Below are 19,430 nucleotides of genomic sequence, written 5' to 3'. Positions count from 1 at the left end.
ATGAAATTTTGCCATTTGCAACAATATGGATGGACCTGGAGGGTATTATGCTAAGTGAAATAAGTCAGACAGAGAAAGACAAATACTGTATGTTATCATTTACATGTGGAATCTAAAAAAATAAAACAAACCAGTGAATAAATACTAAGAAATAATAATACAATTAATAAAGTACTTCAGCCAGGTTCACAACTACATAGCAAAACACTACCTCAGATTCCTGTTTATCACTTTAAATCTCTCAATTTTCTCTATACTGTATTATTATAAAAAATACCTAATATAGTTATTATTAATTACCCACAAACATGTTTTCTGCTTTATAGAGATGTTTAATGTTGGCGTTACTCCAAAAGAGAGCGTACTTAAAAAAAAAAAAAGGAAAAACTCCATCTTCTGTCTATTCAACTAAAATAAAATCAGATACAAAAATAAATCAGGCCCCCCAAAATTCAGACAGAGAGCTTCAGAAAACAATGATAATAAAAGGCATTTCCAAAATATGTATGGTATATTAATTTATTCAGTAAACATTTATGACCACTATAAACTTCTGGAATGAGGTGAATAATACACAAACATTCAGCAAACATTTATTAGGTACCTACCGTATGCTAGGCTTTGGACTAAATATACCAAAACAAAACAAAAGACATGGACCCTGCCCTCACGGAGCTCACAGTCTAGCTGAAGCCGACAAACAATCACAAATACAACGGCCAAGCACCAGGGAGGCATTATGGAAGGAAGGACTGGTTCTGCCTGGAGGATGCAGAGCGGCTTCACAGAGACGAGACAATGGAGCTGGGCCTTGGATGAGGAGCAGTTCACCAGATGGAGGGGGAGGGGGAAGCACATTCCAAGCAGAGGAAACAGCACATGAGCAAGCAGAATCTTGAAAGCACATGCCACGGTGCAGGATGACGAGCGGTCCAGCGCAGCTAGCGCGGAAAGGTGCACACAAACTAAAGAGACGAATTAGTTTTAGGTTTTTAGTGAATCATAACTACCAGGAAGTATATCTTCATATTACACTTAGCGCAGCTTAACTGTGATTCTGGTAACAACAGAGTAGTTTGAAAGCATTCCATTCATTTCATAAATATTTAAGCCCCTTCAAAAGACATCCAGCACTGTTCAGAGTTTTAAAAAGGCAGTTTCAGAAAAATAAATCGTAATTTTCCTCCGTACATTTAAGCAGCAAAATAAGCCCAGAATAAAGACTTTCTTAAGCTGAAATCACCCAGCTTCGCCTCTACACACTCAAGGTCCCAAACTGAGCACCCCCGACTCCTACCACTACCTCATATCCTCCTTAACACCTTCAGAACCATCAACCCACAGTAACACCATAGTTAAGCGATACGGAGGCAATTCCAGCCTTCCCTTCCCGCTCTGCCTCTGAACGTGGTACTTGCCGATGCCCCTTGGGAAACCATGCCAGGTAACTAACGCAGTATGTGAGGAAACAGTGCATTCTCACCCCACACCATTTTTTTGGAAATCAAACTATTGTTAAAAAAAAAAAAAAAAAAAAAAAAGACAACTGTTAAGCTAAATTCTGAAAAAAAGAGGGATATGAAGCAGAGACCCCATATTCTCCAGGAAAAGTAAAAGGTGAGGAGGAAGAGAGCTTGGGTCAGAAAAGCTTCCTACACTGGCCACCAGGCAACACTGTTCACTAAGGTAGCTCGCTGCTTAGGAAGCTACAACGGGAAGAGGAAAGGAACTTGCTAGGTAATTTCACATAAATTCCTGTTTACTCCCCACAACAACTAAAGGAAAGATCTTATTACCTTAATTTTACAAATGAGAAATCTGAGGCCATCAGAGGTTAATAAAGTTGCCCATGACTGCCTGAGCTGGTAAGTGGCAGAGCCAGTACATCAAAACATGCCCACCCCACTCCATACGCCACCCCGGTTCCTCAAGTGAACGCGGCACTCCCAAGGGGCACGCAGGGCTACATCGGCCAAATACCTAGAAAGAAAAGCCCTTCCTTTTCCCTCCACCATTTTCATGGTCAGTGTGAGACAACGGTGGTGGCAACACACATACATGTGTCTCTCTGAAATTTAGAGGGAAAAAAACTGGAAAAAAAAAAAAAAAAGGTTATCTAAGATTAGTTGTTTCGGGGCCACAGGGAGGTGGGGAGCTTTCTCTGTAAAGATACTGGGTGTTTTAATACAATTAAATTAGCATCAGAATTCAAATGCTACTCATTTAAATTCCTGTACAATAAACCATCAACTAAGCAACCCAGTAAAAGTAAGAGCTAGTGGAACAATCTCCAATTACAGTATTAGAATATTATTCCTAAAGGTCACTATCCTCAACATCATCAAAAAGTCAAAATAAAAACTGCTCTTTCTCAAATCCTAATCCTGAAAATTAACAGGTAAGTATAAACTATGTGGTAGGTAACGATACTTGCGCCACAATAAAATTTTGCCTCTTTCTGGGCAACAGGAACTATTTTAAGAGGGGGAATAAAGGAGACAATTAATATCAACAAAGAAATCTTTTGTAAATAGTCCCAATGGGTCAAAAGTGTGATGTATGTTGGCCTAGAGAGATACTGAAATGTTGTTTTCAACTGTGCACAATTTTACTTAGGCTATCTCTCTGTAAGCCAACTACCAGAAAATTAATCAGATATATAAGTCAAAATGCTTTGGAGGGGGAGGAGAAAAAAAAACTGGGACATTCAGACAACCAAAATTCCAGTGACATAGTACAATGTAAGATACTTTTGGGAGAGCTTTTGGAATAGCACTCATTTGCTATAAGTAAATTAACCAACCTTATTTTGATTGAGAGGATCATTCCGCAGTCTCTGTTTGTTCTTCTGTAATTTACTAGGCATCATCTTTCCAGTTCTGAAGTCAAAACTGCTGAGGTCAACAGTATTTCCCAGGTACCTTGCCAACTGAGGTTTGCTTCTGAACTTCTTACCACTTGGACTAGAAGAAAGATAACATTAATTGTACAAAAGACAACAATATTTACCCTAGATCACTACATAAACCTTTTCTTCATGCCTTCTTTTCTGCTCCCAATTATTATCACATCACGATTTTACATATTTTTTTTCAAAGAAATATTAGAAGTTTTAGAGGAACTTAATTAGAACTTTTTATCTTCTGTAAAAAGAGATAATGTGTCACCTAATATAATACTCCACTAGGTACACCCCTGGAGCACATAACAGATGTGAATGCCGATTATCCCACTGGGCACTCACCCAGCAACCATTAACAGAATCCCAACCCAAACAGCATGCACAACACAATGTGCACACTGCAAACGTCTTCAATCTTACACATTTTCCAAATTGATGTTTGAATTTTTTTTTTCTGTATTACATATACACAATGCCAACAATAATCACAAAGAACTTCAAAACAAATTGTTCTGAAGTCAACAACTCTTGTTAACAACACATTTACACAACACTTGGAACCCATATAATCTTTGTGCTACCGATTTGAACTCATAACATTCACAACAGAAAAAAAAAATTGTTGAATTTTTGACAATATTTAAATGCTCCCTAATGTTACTGAAAGGAGAAAACTAAGGCAAACATTTGCAAATGTGTTTGTATGATGCTGACATGACTTTTGTTAGCCTAACTCTTATCTGAGAGAAGGGTATCAAGAATAACTTACTTCCTGTAAGAAAAACTGTCGAAGCTGGAAAATGACAGAAGTGCTGGAATTATATACAGGGCTAAACTAAACTAGTGTTTCCTAAAAAAATTTGTCCCATATTGCACTGAAATGTAAGAAAAATTTTATATGAAGAATACCCCAAAGTCTCATCTAATAAATTTTCTGAACCAAATGTGCTAGAATAAACTGCAGTGGGATATGTTACCAGAAGAGAATTGTGAGAATTCTCAAATACTTCTCAAAGAAGCCAACATGTCATATTGAGAACTTAACCTTGCACCAACTGACTACAGTAAAAGAAAAATAATTCAACAGGAAGACAAAAGAGAAAAGGCTGGAAAACCAAGCAATTTACATTTCCCTGGAACAGCAAAACTTCTCTCTGGGTCAAGTCCAAATCAACACACCCCAGTCTGTCACAAACTCCACGGTATTCTGCCACCACAGACTTCAACAAAACTGAAGATCGTATCAACATTCTTTTTCCACAATCACATGACGTAGCTATTCCTGAAACACAATTCAAGGTATAGAATTCAGCCTACAGATGAAGATAACAGCCAGTTAAGACCAGAATATAACAGAATAGAAAGAAGCAAACAACAACCAGAACACAGCAGAGGAAAGAATATAGAATTATGTATAAACAAACCTCAACTCCCATTCTAATCCAGATTTCCAAATATGCTCAGTATCACAAAATAAAATAGCACGCAACCCTCAATACTGTTTAAAACCTGAATCATTTCTGCTCACTGCAAACTTCCACCCCCAAACCTGATCTTCTTGTGTTGCCCTCTATTGTAGCATCACTGTCTACTTAGCAACTAATCTTCAAGCTAGAAGGCCAAACACAATGTTCAGTGCTCCATCCCTCAGCCCACACATCCAATCCCAAGTTCTAAATGTTCAGAGGCTCCCCAGTGCTGACAAAATAGTTTTGCCTCCTTAATAGAACATCAAAAACCTTCCATCTGTTCAGGTTTTTTTTTTTTCCTGACTTTTTCCCACCAGCCTTGAACACGCCTCACGTTCTAAACTCAGTGTCACCAAAACATGCCATGTACCTTTGACTTCCAGTCATGTCTTTCCAGGTGGAAGGATGAGCATAAGCAATATCCTGTCTATCATAAAACTATTAAATCCTCCAAGCCCAGCTAAAATGTCACTGCATCTATGAAGTTGTCTGTGATTCTGCAAGCCCACTTAGAAATAATTCTGCTATCCCTCAATTCTACTTCATTACAATTCTAAACATTCCCTTGATTAGTAAACAACCAAAGATTACTATGTCCCTTATTAAAACCCTCAAACAAAACATATATAGGCTAGTACTGAACAAAGTAACTTCTGAGAGCAAAAAGAAAACCTCTCAGTTGAATAGTTAAGAACATGGTTTTCATTTGCAGACACAATGGAACAGAAAAGTCTATGCTTATATAAAACTTACACTGTCTGGAATTTAAAAACTCAACTGGAAAATATTTTCATGGTTAATCTTATACTACATAAGAAATGAAGTATTACTAAAAAACCCAAGTTAATGAAAAATTGGTAAAGAGTACCCTGTTATTATATCACTTATATAATTACGAATAATTTTAATTAAGCTAAAATAGGTATATAGTCCTTATAATCAGATATTCCAGTTACTGGTAAATAAGATTCTGATAAACTACTTGATATACAGATACAAGCATCTGTAATGCACAGCTACAAGTACTGGTCATACACACTGTTGCCTTCAGAACGTGCTACAAGCCATTTTCTTCTCCATAACTGCTATAGCTTGTGCTTGGTGCTTTAAGGAAAGTCAACCTGGCTGCCCCAGGGGATTTTAAGACCAGGGACCTTCCTCTGCAGGAGATGAAGGCAAGCATATTAGAAAGGCAAGGCCCATGGGAATGGTTAAGCAGAAATTCTGTCCGTAGGGACCATTGCACAACGGCAAAATGACTCTGGAAGTGGCCGAGGAAGTCAGTGCTAGATAAACAAAACGACTGTATGTCACTAAAGTGACTAAGTTATCATCTGTCTGCCCTCTAAGATGGCTGCTGTTAGGTAACAGTCTCAGACATACCAGGACTTAATGTGACTAAGCTTTTATTCTAAAAGCATCAAATTGTAACTTAGGGAAATTATTTTTTTTTAAACTCTAGTAGACTAGTGAAGGATATTAGTCACTTTCAGTTTTCTCTGCCCAAAGCGATTACTTCTAATCCTGGTAATGAAATACTAATATTTCACTTTCAACCACAAAAAATTTCCCTACCAACTGCCCCCTAGATCTGCCTATCCTGAGCCAACCTGTGATCTCACCTTTAACTTGTCCTCCCCACTAAATACCGTGAAGAAAAGTAACTATTAAATGAAAATCAAAAGCATGAGTTACATTTTTCCGGTTCATATTAGAACATTTCATCACTTGAACTATGTCTTTGCTTGCCTTCATTTTGATTAAGCTGTTTAAAGCAACTTTTTTCTTTTTAATTGAAGTATAGTTGATTTAAAGCACTTTTTAAACCTAACTCTACCTTAGAGGTTTCTAACTATAGATTATCAAACAGAAATAAATTTTATTTGGCATCTGACTTTCAAATCTAAAAAAACTCTATTGAGATACCAGAAAGACTTAAATAACAGTCACCTTAACTTAGTAGTATTCCCATTATGTCACTCTATAAACTCATCTGTAAACAGCATTACTGGAGCTAGACAACTGTAATATGCCCTGCCAGTCTATGACATGAAAATTAACTCTCTGAAGACTGCTGCTTGCATGTGAAACTGCACTCTGAAAATGAGTAGTAGAGCAAATGTATTTTTTCATGTTACTTTGGTAGAATGGATAATCATGATGTCTAGTCAAACCATTATGAGGAGACCAGAGGTCTGAGCAAACACAAGTATACCTTCAAACCAGTTTCTAACAGGATGAACTGTGGGGGTGGCGGCAACCAGAGTGGAAGAAGATGGACTGGCCTATCAGCAGGAAGGAGCATCGTCGACGGCAGATGGTTAGGTCTACGGCTCAAGAGCAAGTTCTAACACGCATGGCTCTCCAACAACATCAGGAAGTGCTTTGCGGGGAATAATAAAAATTCTAGAAGCTACAGCACTGGAAAAGTTTGAGAATAAAGAAACATCAACTTTCTATTTTTTCTATCCCTCTAAGTGTTAAAGTTTACTTGTTACTTACAAGAGTGTTAAGTATTGAAAGAAAGATTTCTCTAACTTTAAATAACAATTGTCTCCAGAAATCAAATTTTAGCTGAGACTAAAAATCTGAAATTAAAATTATCTTTTTGTACCTTAGTACAATCAGAAAACTGCCAAACCAATTAATTCGAAGAAATATATACCAATTTTTTCAAAACTACATGACATACACACAGGAAAATCCATCTAAAAGTCAGCTCCCAGTCCCCCTTAACTCCTTTCCTCCCAAACTTTAAATGTAGGCCTTTCCTAAAATGAACATCCTCAGCCCTCCTCTATAGTTTGTCCCAGGCAGAATTTATCTACTCTTATCTTATCTTACTTAATATCTCCCATCTCCAATCAATTACAAAATCCAGTTCCTTCATAATCACCTTTGAATCCATCCTTTCTTTCCATTTCCATTGCCACTGCCTAAATCAAGTCTTTATCACCTCAAGTCTCAATCACCACAATAGGCTGATTTTCTATTTGCTAGCCTCTTTGCATCCTAAACTAGCCAGACTGCTCTTCCTCAAACACCACTATTACCAAAGTTCCAGTTTAAATGCCTTCAACGGACTTCAACCCATTAGCAAAAGGAAGCCAAACATTTTGGCCCTGCATTTGTGATTCTCTGTCATCTAGTCTTCTCTTAACCTTTCAACCCTATTTTCCACTCCTCTTACCCAGTGACTCCTGCCATATTGATTTACTCAAGTCTATTCTGAATCAATAGGCTGAATGATTTCCCTCTTCAGCCCTATGCAAACCATGTATTTTACTTGGTCCAGCATGCGTGTCTCCACCCCCCAATCCCCAAGAGCCCAGAAACACTAATCCATCTTATACCTCTTCCACAAAGCCTTAACAGAACAAAGTAACAGGAATTACGTAAATAATCATGAATTACGTAAATAATCATGAACCGCCTGTTGGCATCTCTTGCAGTCTAGTTTGAAATACTGAGTTCTGTATGGCTGTAAAACTTCTACAAGTTCAAATCTTATCTTCACAAATAGCATACTGAAGTATAATTATTTATGAATGAAATGATAGGACGTCAAATGTGCTTCAAAATAATGAAGGCTGAGTCAGGGTAGTAGATGTGGGTATGGAAGAAATAAGGCTGTCAACTGCTGAACTGGACACTTGGTAGTTCTTTACATAATTCTACTTTTGTATATATGTCTGAAATGTTCTATAATAAGATGCTTAAAATATAAACATTAAAGTATGCAAGCTATTTCCCCATGAAAACTGAAAAGTAGTTTTTTAAAAATATGAAGAGTTTGGGCAAGTAACTTGGAGCATGAAAGAATTTCCTTAGCAGCTGGGGTGGGGGCTGGGGTGGAGAATTATTTTTAAAGTATCAACAAGAAAAAAAAATGTATTTACAATTTGGCTACTGATAAGATATGACAGCATTCCACCTTTTTCCTCGACTTAAATGTTTAAGGAATCACCACACAATTTTAAATGGTATGAAAGACCTTTAGTAGAATTCAAATTCTGTGCCAATCATCCTTATTCCATAAACTAGCATTTATTTAACAAAAATTATATGCAAAGAGTATACTATTGGTAGCAAATTCTATTATCTCTATATCATGGTTACGAATATGGTTAAAAAGTCAGGGTGATCCACTAAAAAATAAAAAATGAATGAACATAGAATTCTACCTCATCTCATCCCACTGCCACAAGCACTCACCTTTTGAAAAAGCAAAAACACTGGTTATTTTGGTTGAATTGGGGACTGAACACTGTTATGGAAATGTCAGAAATTAAGCATGTCTGGAAATTATTTCAAAATATAATGGGAGAGGTGGGAAGGGGACTGGATATTGATGAAACGAGACTGGCCAGGAGTCGATAATTGTTAAAACTGGTAGACAAGTACATGAGGAATTCATTACACTTTTCTAACTACTTTTGTTTTTGCATATGTTTGAACTTTCCCATAATAAAAAAATATACATATAGATAGATAAGAACACCCAAAAACCAAACTATATTTCTTAAAAAGAGGTTAGGGGGTCTCTGGAAAAGACCTTTTTAAAGAAATGCATACATCACTGCACACATGTTAAAAAGAATTTTAAGTTCATTCATCCTTGCTTTAATCTATGGATTCCTCCAGTATGAAAAGAACTATGAAAGAACATACACAGGTACACACACATGTGTTGGGGTGTGTGTATGTGTATATGTGTGTGCACAGACAACTATATTCAGAAAACAGAATGGAAGACAATGTGTCAAAATATTAACAGTGATTCTCTTTAGAACTATGTAAGGATTGTCATTTCTCTTTATATACTCTTCTGTATTTTCCCAATTTTCCACACTGAGCATGGGTTATTTTTATAATCAGGGAAAAAACGGAATATTTTTTAAACCTCTGATGAACTTGTATAACCTAAGCTCTACCCTAAACACATTTCAAAATACAAAATATTGCAAATCCTCACATAATTAACAAGCACATGCTTCTATTTATGCTGGGTAATTAAGTGAAGAGAAAGGAACAAAGATTTTACTGATCTATTGACCATCTACTACACGCCGAATGCCTTACATGTATTTTCATTTAATCTCACAAAATTCCATGAAGTAGGATTCCTACCCCTGATTTACAGTTGAGAAATCGGAAGCTTACAGAAGTTTAAAAATCTGTCCAAGTTAAAACAGTAAAGCAAGATTCAAGATTCAAGTCCCAATCTTCTGACTTAAAGTCCCTATTTTTATTCTAAACCAGTGCTATGCAAGTATAGTTTATGCACAGACTTACTTCAAACAAGGTCTTCAAATAAGTACAGAAATGGAGAGAAAGCATTTAGAAACTGCTATGGCAATATGACATGGTAAATTTATGACTTGTAGCATCTAACAATAAAAAGTTGCAATGTGTATTTCATATGTCCACTTTTGTATTATACTGCCCACTTCTGCTAGGGGCCTCCAGGAAAGAGCTTTCTTTTTTAAAGAGATGCATACATCACTGCATACATGTTAAAAAGAATTCTAAGGACATTCATTTTTGCTTTAATCTATGGATTCTTTCCGTATAAAAAGAAGAGGAGGGCTTCCCAGGTGGCGCAGTGGTTAAGAATCTGCCTGCCAAGGCAAGGGACACGGGTTCGTGCCCTGGTCCGGGAAGATCCCACATGCGGTGGAGCAACTAAGCCCGTGCGTCACAACTACTGAGCCTGCGCTCTAGAGCCTGCAAGCCACAACTACTGAGCCTGCGTGCTGCAACTACTGAAGCCTGCGCGCCTAGAGCCCGTGCTCCACAAAAGAAGGCATCGCAATGAGAAGCCCACGCACCACAACGAAGAGTAGCCCCCGCTCGCCGCAACTAGAGAAAGCCCGCGTGCAGCAACGTAGACCCAGCACAGCCAAAAAATAAAAAAAAAAAAAGAAGAGGAAAACAATACCAAAATACAGTAGTCAAAAATCATCAAGAGGATGATGTTCTTCTTCCTCACATTTGTAAATCACTAATAATTGTTCCTGACAAATGCTAAGTGTTCAATTTTTAAGATCTAATTTTAAATTATATTTACTATCATTTGCATTTACACACTGCTTATGTAGCTAAGTTCCCAAACAAATGAGTTTGAATTTATACTCTAATAAGATAAGGCAAGATCATAAGATCCACATATATTATTCAAATTTCACCCTATTTCATACTTCTCCTTCCTTGAGAAGTTTTAGTTTTTAGAAGTTCTGACAAAATTAAGTAAAACTTCATTTTTCAATTTGCCTAGTCATTTCTTAGTGGAAATGGCAAACAACAATAAAAGATCAACAGACAAGAGCTGCAAGTAATACCTATCAAGTCAAACAGTAAATCCATGAAATAAGAGTTGATGACTTATTTCTAATTCATCATGCTGGGCTAAGAAATCTCAAATACAAGCTAAACATTATGAATCTCTATTAGTCCCACTATAAAGTGTAAAACAAAAACAAAGCAAAAAAAATCATCATCAACTTCACAAATCATCTGCTTCTGTTCCACTAATTAAAGTTAAATTACGAAAAATTAAATTGTGACTCTATATCTCACAAATGAAATTTTAAAGCAATTTGAAAAAAATCATACATCAGTTTCTGTTGGAGATTATTTTTAGAATGTACGTGTATCGGTTCCTTTTGAGCTATGTATTTCCTCTACTACAGGTATTATGCATGTTCTGGCAGGTGAGACTTTGCATGTCAGACTCTAAAAATCGGATGTAGGACAGATGGCAATGTTGCAACCTAACAGAAATCCCTCTAGCACATCACAAAAAGATGTGATGGTACAGTTGAGAAAAGAATTATCAGAGCACAATTTCCACCACACCTATGACTTTTATTTCTGGATTCAGGCTTCAATCAGGCATTATCAAGAAGAGACTAAAAGCAAGTTAAACTTTCAATTACGCAATAAGTATTTAATAAATACTGTATTTTGTTCCTTTCTCCAACTAAAGGGATTTTTTTTAAATTGGTCTGTAGGATACATTTCAACTGTATCTCAACTCTGAAAGAAACATATAAAGCTTTTCCCAGGAACCATATAAAACTATCTCATAAGCTGCATTTAGCCTGCAAGTTACAATGTGATTTCTTCTATTTAAGTGAAAGCTTTTAAAATGAAGAAGATCTATATAGCTTGCTCCTTGGCGAATGTGTTGCCTATCTGAATATCTGATAAATAAGAGGGGCAACCCTAGGATAAACAAGAAAAAGAGAAATATTTCTGAACAAAATGGTCACTTCTGTTACCCAGAAAAAAAACTGCTTTAATTATGTTAATTTACCACAATCTTTCCATTTTTTTTTCCGCTTCAATATTACATAGAACTAACTGGAAGATCATCTTTTGGTACAATAGCTTCACTGCGAAATAGGATTTAAAATGTACCCCTTGTCAACTTCAGGATGCAAGCATAATAGTAAATAATTACATTATTTTAGTGGTACACCAAGTTTAATAAAGTAGATTAGGCAAGAGATGTTGCAATATTTCAGAATATAACTAGAGGTCTCTATGTGAGGCAGCAGCAGAGCAGGGTAGCTAAGAGTTGTGGGGTTAAACCACCTGCCTCAGGATTCTAACTCTGCACCTACTAGCAGTACAACCTCAAGCCTATTACCTAACTTCCCTGTCCTAACGCCCCACCTATAAAATGGAGATAATTGTACAGTACAACATCACAGGTAATATAAAGCAAAGGCTAAGAGATCATTTAAGCCCTGTTTTACAAAATGTTACGTGCCGTGTATCAAACACTTATTTAGTATCTGTGTGTTCAGCACTGTGTCTGGGGGGAGGAAGACAGCTTTGTGAGAAAGCCACAGGTTCTAGGGAAATGAACAACAGAGTAATACAGGAGACACCACGTTTCACTACATAGGGATGACCAGAAAGAAAATATTATGGAGAAAGACAGTTTACTGAACGTCAGCGAGACTTCAATTAAGAACTGTGACCCTTGCAACTATACTCCAATAAAAATTATAAAAAAAAAAAAAAAAAGAACTGTGACCCTTGGTCCACTGAGCTAGTTTTTTCCAACAACGACTACAAGGGAGAGTCTATTATTTTTAAACCAAAAAAAAAAAAAAAAAAAAAAGAGGGGAAGAGCCTAGTTGAACTTTGACATCCTCAATGATTCAGAATTCATGCCCTCAAAGACCATACCAGCCTTTCATAACAAATGAGATACGCCTACAGACTTTTTTAAACCTATTTATATGTTCCGTCCATACAACTTGAGTTATTTAATGAACTGTTTTCCTTAGTCCTTAAACATATCCAAAGCTTTAAGGCATCTACATATTTATTTTGGTGTTCTGGAACTGAATCCTTACAGCACTATCCGGTACAGGTACAATCATACCCGCTTTACAAACAGAGAAACCACAGCACTGGGAAGTGTAAATGACATGCTCAAGGCTGCACCATTGGTAAATGCAGAGGTAGAATACCAGTTCCAGACCTTAACCCCCTGTGCCCTGCTGCTTTCCCTGGAGACTCCTACTTTTATCATCTCACTCATGATTTAAAGCCCTCAATTATATTGCCTCTGAGTCCTCTTCTTTCCAGATCAAGGTGAAATCTCTTTAGTCTCTCATCATGCATCTGCTCCTTAATGATTATTTTAACTGTTCTCTGGTTCCATTTTATCTTTTCAGAGAAGTGATCAGGTGTGAATGCATCATAATTTGATAAAAGAGTCAAAAATGGTTACTATTATGTTTCCAATACCCAACCAGATGACATTTTATGGCAGCAGCTGTAGCAGTTTACCATGACTCCCAGGCCTTTAACCCAGTTATAACCAGAAGTCTAGAACCCAACAAGACATCGATAGAGAGCTCACACCAAGGTTAAGCATAGACTTGATTTTAAAAAAGGCATAAGACAGCTACTAAAGGTTCCTCTGCAGAGGAAAACAATATTTCAAAAATATCAATCTGCAAGTGCAAGAACCAAAAACTAGAAATGACAGGAGTCAAGTAGACCGGTAAGAAAAGTATTGTTCAAATAATGGGCTCATGTGATGGCAATGAACTTTTTCAGAAACTCTACCAATGGATCCAACGCTTGATGAAACCACACCCTTTTAAAAAACAAACTTTGGATGATCATATACAAACTGTCACAGTACTATCAGTAATCCTGACAGAAGGCATAATTATATTGCTTAACTAGCAACCAGAGGCATACCTTCCTATTAGAACTTGGCAATCTCAGGAAACAGCAAAAAAAGAAAAAAATTCTACCAAAATTTGAGGCTTTCTCAATGAGCTTAATTTAAGTCCAATTAATAATTGTAAGACACACCCTGCGTTAACAGGCACAGATTTGTTTAAATTAATCTTCCCATGGGCAAGCTAAATCAGGAGTTAGCATTATTAGAATCTATGTGCACACAACTGTGTGCAGGTGTTCACATTACCAACGGAAGAGTTGACTCTTAACCCACCTATTAACAGATATGGCTAGTATTTTGTGAGCTACTGGTTTTTAATGAGTGGCAGGTATACGGGGATGCTAATATTCAAAGCAGTGACACTGCGGATTGAAAAATAGTGTGTTCACCTCTAATGTAAGTAGGTGACTTCCAGCATTCATCACTGAAAGCAGAAGTCAAAGTCAGAGTAACTACTATATCACAAGTATCACATCACACTCTATGTGTCCTCCTGTCCCAGAATGTAACCTCTCAGAATGAAATCGAGACTGGATGTTACAATCTTGTAGAGTAACTAAGCTTTGTAGGTAGACAACAAACAATAGACAACACTCCCTCCAGCCCTGAACTAAGCACATGTGGCACAAATCTGTTCAATGTGTCTTTTCATTTGGCATAAACAAGTAAAAAGCAAATCATGTTGCACTGTCTCATAAAAAGGCTTTAAGGGACTTCCCTGGTGGCTCAGTGGTTAAGAATCTACCTGCCAACTCAGGGGACACAGGTTCGAGCCCTGGTCCGGGAAGATCCCACATGCTGCGGAAAGCCTGTGCGCCACAAATACTGAGCCTGCACTCTAGAGCCCGCGAGCCACAACTACCGAGTCCTCGTGCCACAACTACTGAAGCCTGAACGCCTAGAGCCCGTGCTCCGCAACAAGGGAAGCCACCACACTGAGAAGCACACGCACCGCAATGAAGAGTAGCCCCCGCTCGCCGCAACCAGAGAAAGCTGGCGCGCAGCAACGAAGACCCAGTGCAGCCAATAATAAAATAAATAAATAAATTTATTTTTTTAAAAAAGACTTTAGTTTTATAAATTAATTTTTTAAAAAGACTTTAATTTTATGAATTTATTTATTAAATAAATTTATTAAAAGACTTCAATTTTATAATTTATTAAATAAATTTATTTTAAAAACTTTAATTTTATAAATTTATTAAATAAATTTATTTTAAAAGACTAATTTTATAAATTTATTTATTAAATAAATTTATTTTTAAAAAGACTTTAATTTTATAAATTTATTTTATTACTGGCTGCATTGGGTCTTTGTTGCTGCACGCAGACTACTCTTCATTGCGGTGCGCGGGCTTCTCATTGCAGTGGTTTCCCTTGTTGCGGAGCACAGGCTCTAGGCGCACAGGCTTCAGTAGCTGTGGCTCGTAGGCTCTAGAGGGCAGGCTCAGTAGCTGTGGCGCACAGGCTTAGTTGCTCTGCTGCATGTGGGATCTTCGTGCAGCAGGGCTCGAACCCGTGTCGCCTGCACTGGCAGGTGGACTCTTAACCACTGCGCCACCAGGGAAGCCCCAGACTTTAATTTTAGAGAGTAATTATTACTATACTGGTTTGTGATTCTTCACAGGATGAATTTGTTTAGAAAGTTTTAGATTGATTATATCAGTTTTTCTACCATAAAATAATCTATTGAGCTTGTATAGAAAAGTTAACATCGAAAATTTACAACACATTAAAAAAAAGGTGACCACACATCAGAATGAGCGCTACAGCAATCTGCCTTTTTAAAATAACTTTTCCAGGTACTGCAAGAACAGCAACAAAAAACCTTTGCAGTAACCAAAAGTAAGTTCGAACAAATACATCATACCAAAACCAAACAAACCATATCCCAGGAGAAATGCCACAGGGAGTGAAATTCAAAGTTGAAGATGCTCTATTGAGAACAGACTAGTCACTTATTCCTCAAGGAGTTCAATCCCAGACACAGAATGTTCTTGTCAAATATAACTGGCTAAAAGACATCAATACAGAGTTTACATAAAGAAGGTTATGCATACTACTTGCTTAAAAAGGAAACAGAAAGAGCTGTTAACGAAAGAATATGCAAAAATGAACAATTGTGAAAAGCACTAAATGAAACAAGTGAACTTGAGAGTAACCATTTGTTCCACAATAACTTTCTTAGTATTATTGAAATAAACTTAATATGTAATGATGGGGAAATACAAAACAAGATTATCACCTTTGTATGTTTAAAATAAGTTTTCTAATTATCATTTAAGATTGCAAAATGAGTGGTCTCGGATTAAGTGACAAAATAAGTTCTAATGCAACACCACTTTCATTTTATTTTTTTTTTATTTTTTTTTTACTTCAATAGGTGAAATAACTTCACTGAAACTACTCTTCCATATATTTGAGCAACTATCAGGAATATGTTCATATTTACATGTTATACCAGTAGTGATCACATTCTTGTGTGTATGTATATATGTACATACTCATATACACATATACATGTATTTTTTTAACCTCAAATCTATTTAAGAATATTTTCAATTCATAAACATTGTATTTTGTGTGTGTGTGTGTATATATATATATATATACTTTTACCCAGGGGTAATGTATTAAACCTACTTGATGTTGGAAAAAAGGAAATCCTTCCTACCATACTCCAATGGCTAAATGGCAAACAACAACTACTCCAACACGCATATATCGTCCCTTTGAAAATGATTCAATTAGCCCACAAACATGGCCCTCCAAGCCACTGAGTAAAACATGTTTATATTTATATTCTCTTCGAGAAATGGGACTGTTTATAAGAAAAGTTAGTAAATTTGTTGTTAAGAAAATTCCATTGGTATCAATAGCCAAAGACACTTCCCTGAGCTTACTGGGTCGGACAGCATGACCACAGGATTCACCATCAAACTGAAAACCTGTTATCATTCAGACCAAGTTTTCTCAATCCAGCACTTGTGACACTTGGAGCCAGATAATCCTTTGTTGTGAGGGCTGTCCTGTGTATCGTAGAATGTTTAGCAGCATCTCTGGCCTCTACCCGCTAGATGCCAGTAGCACCCCCTTCCAAGGTGTGATAACCAAAAATGTCCCCAGACATTACCGAGTATCCCCTGGAGGACAAATTTTGGTCTAGGAGTCTAACAATGTACTACAGTGTTTCGTTTCAAAAGGGAGTAAATTCTGCAACACCAAGAAACTACAGGCAATCCAAGTGGCTACTTCATAAGAAACTTTCGTGCATCCCACAAAGCAACTGAAACCTTGTTACTGTAGATACCTCATTCTTCCACATGTGCATGATTAAACACTCTTGTGATGATGAATCTGGGACAGGAGCCAACAGTGACTGGTTTTATAGTTTCGATGAATTACACCTTCTTTTAACCCTTCAGAGGAATAATCATCCCTGCCAGAGTAACCCTTCTTTCCGCAAGCCATTTTCCCCAACACTTTACCCATAAGAGGCCCTCCTATGGGCTCTCACCATTCAGACATTGTGACTGTCACTGCACTGGGGTCAACTCTCACCCAAGGGCTCGGGCACCTTCTACTACCAGGCCAGTCTGTCTCTGTCACTCCCCTCTGGCCCCTGCTCTCCTCTTGACATCCCCTAACAGGTCAGCTCTCGACCCTTGACCCCGGCCTGACCCTGCCGCCCCCTCCCCGCCCCCAAGGCGGTACCTGAAGTAGTAGACATCGCTCTTGCCGGCACTGAGCCCAGATTTTCGGATCACTTCCTCCTTCTTCCATCCGGGGGGGAGGGCCGGGCAGTCCATCCTCTTCCCGCTCTCCGTGGCCCGGGGTCCCCTGGGCCCCGGTCCCGCGCTCCCCGACGGGAAAGGGACCGGCTCCCGCCGGGGGGCGCCGCCGCCACCGCTGCCGCCGCAGCCGCCGCCGTCGCCGCCAAGGCCGCTGCCGCCACTCTGGGGACGGCCGCGGCCCCGGCCCCGGCCCCGTCCCCGTCCCCGGCCACGGCCCCGGCCCCGGCCACGGCCACAGACGCCGCCGCCCCGGCCCGCCTGCTTCCACCGCCCCCGGCCACGGCCGCCGCCCCGAGCGCCTTCCCTGCGCACGCCGCTCACCGGGGACGGGGCGAGCGCGCAGCCCTGGCCCCCCTGCTCTATGGCGGAGTCGCCGCCAGCGCCGCTGCCGCCCGCCGCGCTCTCCCCCTCCTCCTGCTCCGGGCAGCAGCGGCCTCCCCCCGGGTGCGCGCGCATCCAGCCCCCTCCCCAGCCGGCGCTGCGCTTCTTCCGTAACCGAGCCCTTGGAATCCCGGAGACCCGCCCCGCCCGCAGCGCGGCGCGCGGGGGACGCGCGCAAGCATCATAGAGCGGGCGCGCACAGAGAGGCCCTCCCGCCCGGGGCGTGGCCCCAGCCACCGCCTCTTAGGTCCTCCAAGCGGTCAGGGCGGCCATCTTGTCTCCGCCTCCTCGAGGACACGCCCCCCAGCCCCACCCGCTCCGCCTCCGGCCGCGCCCTTCCGGCCCCCACCCCCACGAGGCGCGCGATTTGGGCCCAGAGTCACTTGTAGAGAGATGTTAGGACTGCGGTTAATTTGTTTCAAACTGGGTTAACCTCTCTCACTGTATGATTTTACCTACGTTTGCTTCCCAATTAAAGAGGAACAAACAAAATGTATCTCATATTTTATGTTTACTATATAAATATGAGACTATTCATTTAACGGCGTAGAAGATACCCCCATTCCTGCCTCGACATCGTAGCTTGCCAGGGAGCTCAGATTGATGGATTGAGTCGAAGTGTCCCCATAGAGGAGTATCACTATCCTCCAGTCTGGCTTCCGGGCCTTAGGACCCTGGACTGATTATTCTCTTATAACTTTGTAAGGCTACAGGAAGGTAAGCAACAACTTGGAAAGTTCCCTCCAGTTCTACAGGTTTTACCGCTAAATTCCCCATAAAATGACCAGAATTCCTGAATCCACCTAGAATTTACCAAATTTCTCAGGATCTTTTCTTAATTTGTACTTCCTTGTCTAATGACCTTTGACAAATATCAATGGCCTTTGACTTGGCAAATACACCTGTATGTTGAAAGACCAATTTAACCCACTGTCACCAGCCTTTAGGAATCTGGATGGAATTCACTTGGACCTGCCAACTCATTGTTCAGGAGTGATTTTTAAAGAATAATACCAAATTGATTAAGAAAACTGATTGCCATTTCGGAGGAGAACAGTTTCTATATCTTTGTTTAACCTTTTGAAATTCAAGATGATATATTATGAAATGTTTGGAATACTGAAAATAGTGTTCAATTATCTTCAGTTTTTGGACACGTGGGACCTAAAAGTTGAGGGCCAAGTTTAATGGATAGAAAATATTGATTAATATAAAATAATGGAAAATCTAAATTTATTTGATTTGCCTTTGCAGCATATTCAAACACCAGCTCAAACACACAAACTTGTCTATCTCTGAGCTTGATCTTAGACTTCTTTTAATGTCCTTGAGTTGAGATATGCTAAGCTATAGCTTCCTCCATGAAATCTGTCTAGAAATGTGTCTAGCAAAGAGTTGGAAAGTCAAGTTCTCAGGAGAGAGGTCAGTGCTGGAGACATGCATTTAGAAGTCATCTTGTGAAAGTGACAATTGAAGGAAACCCTGCAAGTAAATAAGATCGCCAAGGAAGAGTATGCATGGTAAAATAATTAATTAATTAATTAATTAAAATCTTAAAAATAATAGTAAAAAAAAGAAAGAGGAACCAAGAACTGAATCTTAAGGAACACCTACGTTTAAGGCTCAGGTGAAGGAGTAAAAGTCAGAGAATTATGAAATCAAAGTTT

The 19,430-nt window shown here is 38.9% G+C and overlaps 1 protein-coding gene across 3 annotated transcripts in view; it reads right to left on the bottom strand.

Moving 5' to 3' along the window:
- MBD2 (methyl-CpG binding domain protein 2) overlaps positions 1 to 18,037 on the bottom strand; it is a 69,423-nt gene extending 51,386 nt beyond the window's left edge. The window contains exons 1-3 of one of the 3 annotated variants that reach the window (XM_082353420.1): positions 17,303 to 18,037; positions 2,804 to 2,963; positions 506 to 965 (exon numbers count right to left, since the gene is read on the bottom strand). In XM_082353420.1, the coding sequence (XP_082209546.1) occupies positions 942 to 965; positions 2,804 to 2,963; positions 17,303 to 17,838 (720 nt within the window). In that variant the 5' untranslated portion in view covers positions 17,839 to 18,037 and the 3' untranslated portion in view covers positions 506 to 941. Of the gene's footprint in view, positions 1 to 505; positions 966 to 2,803; positions 2,964 to 17,302 lie in introns of those variants that run through there. The other 2 variants (XR_014233974.1, XM_082353419.1) reach the window with 2 other exon arrangements.
- Between the last annotated feature and the right edge of the window lie 1,393 nt (positions 18,038 to 19,430).

The sequence above is a fragment of the Balaenoptera borealis genome (assembly GCF_965194805.1).
Source record: "Balaenoptera borealis genome assembly, chromosome: 14".
Taxonomy (NCBI): Eukaryota; Metazoa; Chordata; class Mammalia; order Artiodactyla; family Balaenopteridae; genus Balaenoptera; species Balaenoptera borealis.
The sequence above is the reverse complement of the archived record's forward strand: the minus strand, read 5'-3'. Positions and strand labels throughout refer to the sequence as shown.